Genomic DNA, 13,550 nt, shown 5'->3' with positions numbered 1-13,550 from the left:
GTGCATAGACGGAGCACGTCAGTATATAGAACACAGTGCCCTCTGATGCCCGAGGGCGAGGGAAGGGGTGCCTGGCGGATGACAAGTCAAAAATACTAGTTTGGTAGTCTGTGAAAAATACTGACAGTGATTAATCACATATCAAACAGGAAATCAGTGCTAATTGCAAATAAACTAGTAATATCTTCACGTTCAGATTTGTACTTGCATTCCTTTAATTCCACCTCCATTGATGATGTCATCATACTGTCTCTAATACATCGATAGGGGCCTCTGTTATTTTTCAAAGTATTTGATAGAACAATATACAAGGTATCTCCATAATGAAATTCTCTAGCATTAGTTCTTTTGGGAAAGGAGACTGAACAGTTAGCAGCCTCTTCACATTGACATGTCAGAGTGAGATCACTCCCGATCAGAACCTTTTGCTTCTCTTGTCCTGGAATAAAAATCCTCACAATAAGTTCAATATACTGTATACTCATAAACGAACAATTCTGCAAAAACTACAAGTTATACAAAAATATCAATTCAGCTAGTACCTTATAGTAATCAGCATTATTCATATATTCATCTTTATAAACTATCAGACATTGCAGAAGTTTTCCAATAAAACACATCAGACCGGATTCATTTAGCCGCGAGCTGCTATTGGCAGCTTGCGTTGCGCATTTTCTGGCCAGCTGCGGTAGACTAATTCTGCTCGCACCTTGCGTGCAGAATCAGCCTTCTAACACTTAACGCACTTTGGCGGTGAATTGAATCCGGTCCATTGCAGCTAGCGGAAGCCTATTTTTTTTTTTTTTGCCATGCACTTTTGTAAAATACAAAATTACTAAAACAATAGAAATATCTCCTCACCACCTAAATATTTTCAAGCTGTTGCCATCTCTAATAATGTACAGCAGAGCATAGTGCATGGAATGCCGTAAATAAAATACTAAAACACAAATCAAGTATTTTAAAAGAAATCTAGACACCAATAAATTGTAAAGTATTTAAACCTGCTCTTTAAATCTATAACTACAATAAAGGATACTACTACTACTACTACTACTACTAATAATAATAATAATAATAATAATAATAATAACGTAAACTTTGTTGAAAAATGATAATCAATACAAAAGTTGGTCATTCTTAAATATAAATATAAGATATTATCTTTAATGAATATTAAGAACACAGAATACATTTAATTATGTTATCGTGTGCCAAAGAATACTCACCAGAAGTAAAGTATAGAATAAAAAGCATAATAAAGCTTGTATATTCATTGATAGACCACATTTGGAGATAGATTCGGGCAGAGGGTGGTCCTGTAGAATGATGTGGTTGAACAGAACAGATATAGCTCAGTGTACAGCCAGTAATTAGTCATTCATTCTGGGTAAATGTGTTGAACTTGAAACATTGAGAAAAGAAAAGGAACTTCCTCGTACTTGAAAAGGAGCAAAATAAAACAAAAACAAAGTTTCAGTTCTCAGGTTATATATAAAAGTACATTGCTCCCTGCCTCCTGGCAGTAAACCAGCCCTAGCTCTGGCCTCCTACTGACCTTCCCCTATCTCAGTTCTGCACAGAAGTCTTCTGACTCTAGACCACACTAAGCATCCCCTCACCCTCTGAGCCATATCCCAAATCAGTTTGGCCATGCCCTTCCTGTGCAAGTAGGTCAGAAAAGGAATTTGCACTTGCTCTTCAACATACAGGACAAGTGACCCCTGAATCATAATTTTATTTTTGCATTTATATTTTTATGTATTTTAACAATGTAAATGCAACATGGATAAAACGTTATTAAAGAATCTCGTATAACTTATTTGCTGTTTTAACTATAAGGACTGAGTTCAAGTAAAGCTGGGTACTCACTGACAGATATATTGGCCGATCAGTTGGTGCCCGTCGGCCAGTGTGTACCAGCATATAACTGTGAATGATGTTATTCACAGACATATTGCGTTGGCTCTGCTGCACAGCCAATAGCAGACAAATCTGTCCATCGGGCAGTGTGTACGGGCAGGGAGGGGGGGCGGGACATCTTTGGATGCAGCAGTGGATCAGAGAAGCCAACAGGAGGCGTAGATTGACATAAGGCGCCTCCGCCAGCATTAGCATACAGTATTATCACAAAACTTAGCGGCTGTGTAATTAGGGTACATCTCTGAATCAGACCGTTAGTCATAAACCATTTCATGCACCATTAACACTGCATTCATTTCAGTAAAGCCGCATTGAAATGGGTATTTATAAATATAAACAACGACATTTAAGCATATGCAAGTAAGCCATAGTGCAGCAAAATAAATCAACGTAGTACTGTAATGAGGTATAAAATACACCAATCATGAAATATAATTCATGTGTTCAATTCCTGAATTCTTTTTAATTTGTTACGTTGATTCTTCAGTACAGTTTGCGGATGGAATGCGGCAGGTTTGAGTATCTATACGATAGAACATAAAATAGACGTATATGGACAACTAATAAAATATGTTTCCAAATATAGTGTAGAATATATGAATCCACAGAAAATCATATACAGTCGGGTAAATTTTTTTAATGTTATTTTTGTACACAGAAGTACATCACAGACATGAAAAGCAAAGCAATAAATAAACAGCATGTAGAGCAATGCTTGTGGTTGTAATCTATACAACATGTACACCTGTGGTTGTTACATTTAGTGATGTGCCAGTAAGTGATGGACAAGTTCTAATATTTCCTGCAGATAGTTGACCAAACTATGGTAAGACTTCAACTGTTACGTAGATGAGAAATTCTACTATTGCAGAGTGTAGTCACCACAAATACAGGCTGTGAGAATTAGCATCTGGTCTATTCAGGCAATGACAAAGTTTAGACAATTCTAATGAAAAATACATTTTAATTGCACTGTTATATTGCCCATATAAAACCATGTGAAATGTACATATGGAATTTGATTGTGTACAGTAGAGCTTGTTCTGAGCAGCTGTTACATACATGGTGAGCTAAGCAAGTGATTTCCAGAAAGTCACATTTATTTGTGCGCACCCCCTGAGCAGGGAAACAGCAGGGAAAATATTCATATTAAGGACAAATGTTGGGACACAGGGGGCGATACAGACCCGGATGCTAAGCTGTGCTCTCTCGCAGCCGTCAGGGGCCGGGTATGAAATTTCAGTGATCGCACTGTCTGGCTTAAGGATGCCTTCTATGTCTTAGAGAGCAACGGCAGAGCGAGCGTACGCCGGTGTAATGACGCCCACTTTTCTTTTTTAGCACACGTCATCTCCTGGAAGTGTATGATTAATCAGTAACATCGAGAGCCATCGGAGCTTCCCTACCCCGCCGCAAGCACTGCGATCACTGCAGGCTGAAATACAACCAAGTGACGTGTACAATGATGCTTCCATTCTAATTATGGACTCCCATTATACGCTGTTTTGATGCCCAGACACGCCTGCATTTGCAGCACCACTCCCCCATTCATAAGCACCTTCCCCTGTTACCACCCACAAACGGCGCTAACTGTCACTCAAAGTAGCGTCCAGTCTGTGTACTACGAGCGCACGATTCCCGGACGCAGTGACTGGTTCGTGCATGCAAATTTTGCCTCATACGCATGTACAGATGTGCGACAATTGCCCATATCGAGCGATCACGGCTTAGTGTCCGGGTCTGAATAACCTCTGGTACACCCCACCAAATGAGTAATCATGCACTTGGAGGGGTTTAAATAGCATAATTTGGCCAATAAAGACAAGCTCAGTTTTGGGTTAAATGGTGTAGGACAGGTATGTGGAGGTGCAAATGATGTGGTACAGGTATGTGGAGGTGTAAATGATGTGACAGGTATGTGGAGCTGTAAATGATGTGGGACAGGTATGTGGAGGTGTAAATGATGTGACAGGTATGTGGAGGTGTAAATGATGTGACAGGTATGTGGAGGTGTAAATGATGTGGGACAGGTATGTGGAGGTGTAAATGATGTGACAGGTATGTGGAGGTGTAAATGATGTATGACAGGTATGTGGAGGTGTAAATGATGTGGGACAGGTATGTGGAGGTGTAAATGATGTGGGACAGGTATGTGGAGGTGTAAATGATGTGACAGGTATGTGGAGGTGTAAATGATGTGGAATAGGTATGTGGAGTTGTAAATTATGTGGGACAGATAAGTTGAGGTTTAAATTATATGGGGCAAGTATGTGGATGTGTAAATGATGTGAGACCGGTATTTGGTGATGTAAAGGATGTGAGACAGGTATGTGGAGGTGTAAACGACTTGGGACAGGTATGTGGAGGTGTAAATGATAAGGGGCAGGTATGTGGAGGTGAAAATGATGTGGGACAGGTATGTGGAGGTATAAATGATGTGGGACAGATAGGTGGAGATTTAAATGATGTGGGACAGGTATGTGGCCGTGTAAATGATGTGAGACAGGTATGTGGAGGTGTAAAGGACTTGGGATAGGTATGTGGAGGTGTAAATGATGTGGAGCAGGTTAATTGGTTCTCAAAAATTACCCCTAGCATACATGTTTGTACATGTGGTAGAGAACATAGATTGTATGCTCCACTGGGGCAGGGACTGATGTGAATGGGCAAATATTCTCTGTAAAGTGCTGCGAAATATGCGTGAGACCGGTATTTGGTGATGTACATGATGTGAGACAGGTATGTGGAGGTGTAAATTATGTGGGACAGATAGGTAGATTTTTAAATAATGTGGGCCAGGTATGTGGAAGTGTAACTGATATGGGACAGGTATGTGGAGGTGTAAATTATGTGAGACAGGTATGTGGAGGTGTAACTGATGTGGGGCAAATATGTGGAGGTGTAAATGATGAGGGGCAGGTATGTGGAGGTGTAAATTATGTGGGGCAGGTATGTGGAGATGTAAATGTTGTGAGATAGGTATGTGGAGGTGCAAATTATTTGGGACATGTACTGTATGTGGAGGTGTAAATGATGTGAGACAGGTATGTGGAGGTGTAAAGTATGTGAGACAGGTACGTGGAGGTAGAAATGATGTGACACAGGTATGTGGAGGTGTAAAGGACTTGGAATAGGTACGTGGATGTGAAAATTATGAGGGACAGGTATGTGGAGGTGTTAGTGATGTGGACAGGCATGTGGAGGTGTAAATGATGTGGGACAGGTATGTGGAGGTGTTCGTGATGTGGACAGGCATGTGGAGGTGTAAATGATGTGGACAGGTATGTGGAGGTGTAAATGATGTGGACAGGTATGTGGAGGTGTAAATGATGTGACAGGTATGTGGAGGTGTAAATGATGTGGGACAGGTATGTGGAGGTGTAAATGATGTGACAGGTATTTGGTTATGTAAATGATGTGGGACAGGTATGTGGAGGTGTAAATGATGTGACAGGTATGTGGAGGTGTATGTGGAGGTGTAAATTATGTGACAGGTATGTGGAGGTGTAAATTATGTGACAGGTATGTGGAGCTATAAATGATGTGGGACAGGTATGTGGAGGTGTAAATGATGTGACAGGTATGTGGAGGTGTAAATGATGTGGGACAGGTATGTGGAGGTGTAAATGATGTGACAGGTTTTTGGTGATGTAAATGATGTGGGACAGGTATGTGGAGGTGTAAATGATGTGACAGGTATGTGGAGGTTTAAATGATGTGACAGGTATGTGGAGGTGTAAATGATGTGGGACAGGTATGTGGAGGTGTAAATGATGTGACAGGTATCTGGAGGTGAAAATAATGTGGAATAGGTATGTGGAGTTGTAAATTATGTGGGACAGATAAGTTGAGGTTTAAATGATATGGGGCAAGTATGTGGATGTGTAAATGATGTGAGACCGGTATTTGGTGATGTAAATGATGCGAGACAGGTATGTGGAGGTGTAAACGACTTGGGACAGGTATGTGGAGGTGTAAATGATAAGGGGCAGGTATGTGGAGGTGTAAATGATGTGGGACAGGTATGTGGAGGTGTAAATGATGTGACAGGTATTTGGTGATGTAAATGATGTGGGACATGTATGTGGAGGTGTAAATGATGTGACAGGTATGTGGAGGTGTATGTGGAGGTGTAAATGATGTGACAGGTATGTGGAGGTGTAAATGATGTGACAGGTATGTGGAGGTATAAATGATGTGGGACAGGTATGTGGAGGTGTAAATGATGTGACAGGTATGTGGAGTTGTAAATGATGTGGGACAGGTATGTGGAGATGTAAATGATGTGACAGGTATTTGGTGATGTAAATGATGTGGGACAGGTATGTGGAGGTGTAAATGATGTGACAGGTATGTGGAGGTTTAAATGATGTGACAGGTATGTGGAGGTGTAAATGATGTGGGACAGGTATGTGGAGGTGTAAATGATGTGACAGGTATCTGGAGGTGAAAATAATGTGGAATAGGTATGTGGAGTTGTAAATTATGTGGGACAGATAAGTTGAGGTTTAAATGATATGGGGCAAGTATGTGGATGTGTAAATGATGTGAGACCGGTATTTGGTGATGTAAATGATGTGAGACAGGTATGTGGAGGTGTAAACGACTTGGGACAGGTATGTGGAGGTGTAAATGATAAGGGGCAGGAATGTGGAGGTGAAAATGATGTGGGACAGGTATGTGGAGGTATAAATGATGTGGGACAGATAGGTGGAGATTTAAATGATGTGGGACAGGTATGTGGCCGTGTAAATGATGTGAGACAGGTATGTGGAGGTGTAAAGGACTTGGGACAGGTATGTGGAGGTGTAAATGATCTGGAGCAGGTTAATTGGTTCTCAAAAAAACATAAAAAATTACCCCTAGCATACATGTTTGTACATGTGGTAGAGAACATAGATTGTATGCTCCACTGGGGCAGGGACTGATGTGAATGGGCAAATATTCTCTGTAAAGTGCTGCGAAATATGCGTGAGACCGGTATTTGGTTATGTACATGATGTGAGACAGGTATGTGGATGTGTAAATTATGTGGGACAGATAGGTGGAGTTTTAAATAATGTGGACCAGGTATGTGGAAGTGTAACTGATATGGGACAGGTATGTGGAGGTGTAAATTATGTGAGACAGGTATGTGGAGGTGTAACTGATGTGGGGCAAATATGTGGAGGTGTAAATGATGAGGGGCAGGTATGTGGAGGTGTAAATTATGTGGGGCAGGTATGTGGAGATGTAAATGTTGTGAGATAGGTATGTGGAGGTGCAAATTATTTGGGACATGTACTGTATGTGGAGGTGTAATTGATGTGAGACAGGTATGTAGAGGTGTAAAGTATGTGAGACAGGTACGTGGAGGTAGAAATGATGTGACACAGGTACGTGGATGTGAAAATTATGAGGGACAGGTATGTGGAGGTGTTAGTGATGTGGACTGGCATGTGGAGGTGTAAATGATGTGGACAGGTATGTGGAGGTGTAAATGATGTGGGACAGGTATGTGGAGGTGTAAATGATGTGGGACAGGTATGTGGAGGTGTAAATGATGTGGACAGGTATGTGGAGCTGTAAATGATGTAGGACATGTATGTGGAGATGTAAATGATGTGGGACATGTATGTGGAGGGGTATATGATGTGATGCAGGTACGTAGAGGTGTAAATGATGTGGGGACAGGTAAGTGGAGGTGTAAATGATTTGGGACAGGTATGTGGAGGTATAAATGATTTGGGGCAGGTATGTGTAGGAGTAAAGGACGTGGAATAGGTACGTGGAGGTGTAAATGACGTGGGACAGGTATGTGGCGGTGGTAATGACGTGAGACAGGTATGTGAAGGTGTAACTGATGTGGGACAGGTATGTGGAGGTGTAAATGATGAGGGGCAGGTATGTGGAGGTGTAAATTATGTAGGGCAGGTATGTGGAGATGTAAATGATGTGAGATAGGTATGTGGAGGTGCAAATTATTTGGGACATGTACTGTATGTGGAGGTGTAAATGATGTGAGACAGGTATGTGGAGGTGTAAATTATGTGAGATAGGTAGGTGGAGGTGTAAATGATGTGGGTCATGTATGTAGAGGTGTAAATTATGTGAGACAGGTGCGTGGAGGTATAAATGATGTGACACAGGTACGTGGAGGTGTAAAGGACTTGGGATAGGTACGTGGATGTGAAAATTATAAGGGACAGGTATGTGGAGGTGTTAGTGATATGGACAGGCATGTGGAGGTGTAAATGATGTGGACAGGTATGTGGAGGTGTAAATTATATGAGACAGGTATGTAGAGGTGTAACTGATATGGGACAGGTATGTGGAGGTGAAAATTATGTGGGACAGGTATGTGGAGGTGTAAATGATATGAGTCAGGTATGTAGAGGTGTAATTGATATGGGACAGGTATGTGGAGCTGTAAATTATGTGAGACAGGTATGTGGAGGTGTAAATGATATGAGACAAGTATGTAGAGATGTAACTGATATGGGACAGGTATGTGGAGGTGTAAATTATGTGGGACAGGTATGTGGAGGTGTGTATGATGTGGGACAGGTATGTGGAGGTGTAACTGATATGTGACAGGTATGTGGAGGTGTAAATTATGTGAGACAGGTATGTGGAGGTGTACATTTTTGAGACAGTTAACTGGAGGTATAAATTATGTGGGGCAAGTATCTGGCAGTATAAATATGTAGAACAGGTATGTGGAGGTGTAAATGATGTTGGACAGATAGGTGGAAGTATAAATGATGTGAAACAGGTATGTGGAGGCAGAGCCGGACTGGGACAAAATATAGACCCTGGCTCCTGGGATAGACTCCTCCCCTTACTATTCTTGACTCCCGCTTTTAGTCTTTGCTCTTATAAATATAATTAATTTTAGAACAACATACAAGTGTACATAATTTTCTGCATTCAAATACACAGAACAGGGCTCATCCTGCAGGGGATTCAAACTTGTGCCATAGTCAGACATTTGGTTGGTTCTGTTACGTAAAACTGGCACTACATTGGTTTACGTAACACACAAAGAAAATGGAAGGCATTTTCCCAATTGACCAAGCCCTAGCTTAACAGGATTAGTTTAGAGGATTAGATAGTGTTTACTGTAGGCATTTTTTAGTGCAGGGGTGCTGAACACAGAGGACGACATATCTGTGCACACCAAAGCAGAGCCTTAACTACACTATTTAGTGCTCTGTGCACATAAAGAGTATTGGAACTGCCATCCACAACTGAAGTAGACAGAGGTGTGGTCTTGCTGGGACGGGTCGTGACCACACAATAGAAACCTCCAATTTAAATGTTGCCACACAGTAGTGCCCCTTTGTCACATTACACTGCACAGTAGTGTCCATTAGTAACACCACACAGAACCCATTCACACTATGCCACACAGAGCCCAATCACATTATACCACACAGTAATGTTCCTTACACATTATGCCACACACAGTAATGCCCCTTATAACACATTATGCCACACAGTAATTCCCCGTATAACACATTATGCCACACAGTAATGCCCCCACATTATTCCACACAGTAAAGCACCTCACACCACATTATGTCACACAGTACAGCCCCTTATAAAATTATGCCACACACAGTATTGCCCCTTATAACATTATGCCACATAGTATCGCCCCTTACACATTATGCCACCACAGCAGACAACTCACATCCCCTATGTTTCTCTAGCAGCCTCACACCTTCCCCTGTGTCCATCCAACAGCCTCTATCCTCTCTCTGTATGCCATCAGCAGGTGAATTTGTTACAGGTTACCAGCGCACCAGCAGGCAGCCTTCAAATGAGTATGCCTCCTGTCAAAATGCCGACAGCTGCATCCCGATGGTTGGTATCCAAACAGGGGTAGGGTAAGTATACTAACCCTCCCCTCTTTTCCCCCTAACCCTTCCTTCTTGTAATCTAACACTAACCCTCCCCACCCTGCACCCTAATCCTCCCCGTAAGTGCCTAACCCTCCCCCTTTAGTACCTAACACTAACCTCCCTCCCTGTGGTGCCAGAATTGGTATGAAATACCGCCGGCCACATGCGCTGGAAATCACGATCGTGGATAGGTAAGTATTGTCTAACCTAACCCCCCTAACCCTACCCCTCCTTAGGGGTGCCTAACCCTAACCTCCCCCGCAAGTGCCTAACCCTAACCACCCCCTTACCCGCTGCCTAAACCTAAGTCCCCCGGGGGGTGCCTAACCCTAAGTCCCCCCCTGGGGTGCCTAACCCTAACCCTCCCTCCCCCTAGCCTAACCGTAACCCTCCCGGGAGGGTGCCTAACCCTATGTCCCCCCCGGGAGCCCTAAACCTAACCCTCCCCCCTGCGGCTGTCCGCTCGTGGCGCCCGGCATCACTATGATCGGGATGCCGGGTGCCAGTCTCCCGGCATCGGGTAAATGCCGGGCGTCTACATCTAGACGCCGGGCATTTCACCCTTGCTGGGATATGACAGTCGGGAAGCCGGCTGCCGGTATTTAGGCAGTCGGCTTCCCGATTGCATACTGTGGTGCCTAACCCTAACCTCCCCCCAAAAGGCATCCATAGGGATGCCTAACCCTAACCTTCCCCCCAAAAAAACTAACCCTGCTATGCTGCCTAAACCTAACACTCCCTCCCCGCGGCTAACAGCTAAAATGACCAAGGCTTATCTGTAATTCGGGATGGTGTCTGTCTGTATTTCGACATCAGGATTAAGATATGCATCAGTATTTTGACGCCTATCTTAAATCCTGTGTCGGGCTTCCACCGTTGAGATTTAGACCGGTGGCATCCCGTCCAACAGTCTGGTAACTACATCCCAGAAGCCGCAGCTGAGCATGGAAAGTTTTGTGTTGTCTATCTGCACACTTCCCTAGACCCAGGAGAGCACTCCCCTAGACTTAGCTCCTAGGAGAGCACTCCCCTAGACCTAGCACCCTGAAGAGCACTCCCTTAGACACAGCATCCAGGAGAGCACCCCCAAGACCTAGTACCCAAGAAATCACCCCCCTAGACCCATCTCCCAAGAGAGCACCCTCCTAGACCTAGGACCTGATTCAGTCCCGCTCGCAGCTGCGGCGAGCAAGAAAATGCAAAGGGAGCGATCGCTCGCAATGCACAGCGCAAACGAATAAACACCCACCACAATGAAAACACACCTACCGGACCACATAACAGAACAAGCGATGACTACACTCGTAGTAGTCTGATGGACGCAGCTGTCACCCTACGCGGCCATCATAATTACATGTTTTCTCATTTACGCTTTCGGTGGACCCTTTAATTGCTTCTGATTGCAATCAGCGTAAATTCGCACCTGTTTTTTTTTTTTCACTTCTAATTTATATAGGCTGGAATTTGCAAATTGGACTTCCCCCACCTTTGTTTGTCAAATTATATATTGTCGCTCTCAATATATATATATATATAGAGAGAGAAATATAGATATATATCCAGACATAAATATATACATTGTGATATATACATATATGTATATACATACTGTATATCTAGATGTGGAACTATCTAATATCCGTACATATATTTATATATATATTTGGTTTCAAAATATTTATATATATATATATATATATATATATATATACTATTTTAACAACAACAAAAATATATATATATACATATGTACACATTAAAAATTACATATCTACGCAAACATTGAATCAGATAGTTCAACTTTATTAAGATGTTACTTCTAGAATCTTTGACCTTTTAATAAAAACACCACACATTTTTTTTGTGAAAAATATTTTTTTTTTATTTTTTGGCCAACACAAAATGTAAAAAACATTTTGGATTCGTCTAATGGCCTCATAAATTTGGATGACATATGTGGCTACTGTGGCCACCTCTCTCCTTAGAAGCTCCCGAAGTGGCTCCTCTTGTTCAACTGAAATGTAAAGGAAAAGAAAAATTAATTAATAAGTATTTGTTATTAAAGCAAAACAGTTTGACAAAAAAAACACCCACCATAGCCATGAATAATTGGTGTGTATCCCTTCGCCAGATAGTACTACACAGTGTTTCACATTGGCTACTGAGGTTAATGCTGCTTTCACATTGCATTCTTTTCTGGTTCTTACATTAGATATATATTGCATAATGGCACCTGTGACATATGTACCTTCATGTCCTTGGTCCGGCACTTTCAATTCAAGCTTCACGAAGAGTGGGTGGGGGAGGCAGTTTCAGGGATGGGTGAGGAGGAGTGGGTGGGGGAGGCATCTTCATGGGTGGGTGGGGAGGAGTGGGTGGAGGAGGCCCTTCAGGGGTGGGTGAGGAGGAGTGGGTGGGGGAGGCATCTTCATGGGTGGGTGCGGAGGAGTGTGTGGGGGAGGCAGGTTCAGGGATGGGTGAGGAGGAGTGGGTGGGGGAGGCATCTTCATGGGTGGGTGGGGAGGAGTGGGTGGGGGAGGCAGTTTCAGGGATGGGTGAGGAGGAGTGGGTGGGGGAGGCATCTTCATGGGTGGGTGGGGAGGAGTGGGTGGGGGAGGCAGGTTCAGGGGTGGGTGAGGAGGAGTGGGTGGGGGAGGCATCTTCATGGGTGGGTGCGGAGGAGTGTGTGGGGGAGACAGGTTCAGGGATGGGTGAGGAGGAGTGGGTGGGGGAGGCAGGTTCAGGGATAGGCGAGGAGAAGTGGGTGGGGGTGGCAGGTTCAGGGATGGGTGAGGAGTGGGTTGGGGAGGCAGGTTCAGGGATGTGTGGGGAGAAGTGGGTTGGGAGGCATCTTCAGGGGTGGGTGGGGAGGAATGTTGGGGGGAGGCATCTTCAGAGGTGGGTGGTGCTTCGGCTTGCCTAGCCCTTTATCTTCTTTGACATAATCCTAACAATTTAAAAATATAATTTGAAATTTTTTTACAATTTTGCAATGTCCAAAAAACATCATATCCAGATCTCCCTGGTTTAGCAGAGCAAAGGCATGAGCAAGTTTTTTTTTTTTTTTTAAAAACAAAACAAAAAAAAATGGATTACATAAAGACACCTGTGTCACCCATTTGACAATAATCCAGAGACACTGGGTAAAATGTAACCTGACACTCAAATTGTCAGCCATCTTCTACATTTAAACACATATGTCAGAAACCATGTTGATTTTGAAATAATCACACACACACACAAACTCACACACCAACACACACACCTAATGACTACAACAGTTGTGCTTATTTTTCAAACACAGTATTGAAATTAGGGCTTAAAACTTGTTGGCATCCATTTTCTAAAAAAAAAATGTCTGCAGACCTTAAAATGAAGCTAACAAACAAGCCATAGAAAATATACCATAAACACACACACGCAGAAAGGCATACACAACACAAAGCATACACCACGCAATGCATATAAAATGCATTACTTACTTTGGCGGTTATCCGCCTGCAATTGATCGAGGAGGGCCGGGGTCCACCTACGGAGATCCGACCATCTCCTCTCCAGCTGCACAACCGTACGGCAGAAGCCCATTGCTCCGGAGCCTCCTCCTCACCTCCGCGTACGCCCGCACTTTTAGCCGATTGGGCACATCAGCACCGGTCCAGTATGTTGGTCAGGACGCGCAGCTCCCATCTACTAAAACTGGAGGATCTCATGATGGCAATGACAAATATTACAGTGTGCAAA

The 13,550-nt window shown here is 43.2% G+C and overlaps 1 protein-coding gene across 1 annotated transcript in view; it reads right to left on the bottom strand.

The window, feature by feature from the left end:
- Positions 1-13,550, bottom strand: part of LOC148521513 (uncharacterized) — a 49,147-nt gene that overhangs the window by 24,638 nt on the left and 10,959 nt on the right. The window contains exon 2 of the mRNA XM_088475019.1: positions 209-439. Within this exon, the coding sequence (XP_088331145.1) occupies positions 209-439 (231 nt within the window). The remainder of the gene's footprint in view (positions 1-208; positions 440-13,550) is intronic.

Source organism: Taudactylus pleione, unplaced genomic scaffold (genome assembly GCF_031769625.1).
Source record: "Taudactylus pleione unplaced genomic scaffold, aTauple2 ptg000161l, whole genome shotgun sequence".
Classification (NCBI taxonomy): Eukaryota; Metazoa; Chordata; class Amphibia; order Anura; family Myobatrachidae; genus Taudactylus; species Taudactylus pleione.
This window is presented reverse-complemented; position numbering and strand designations above follow the sequence as displayed.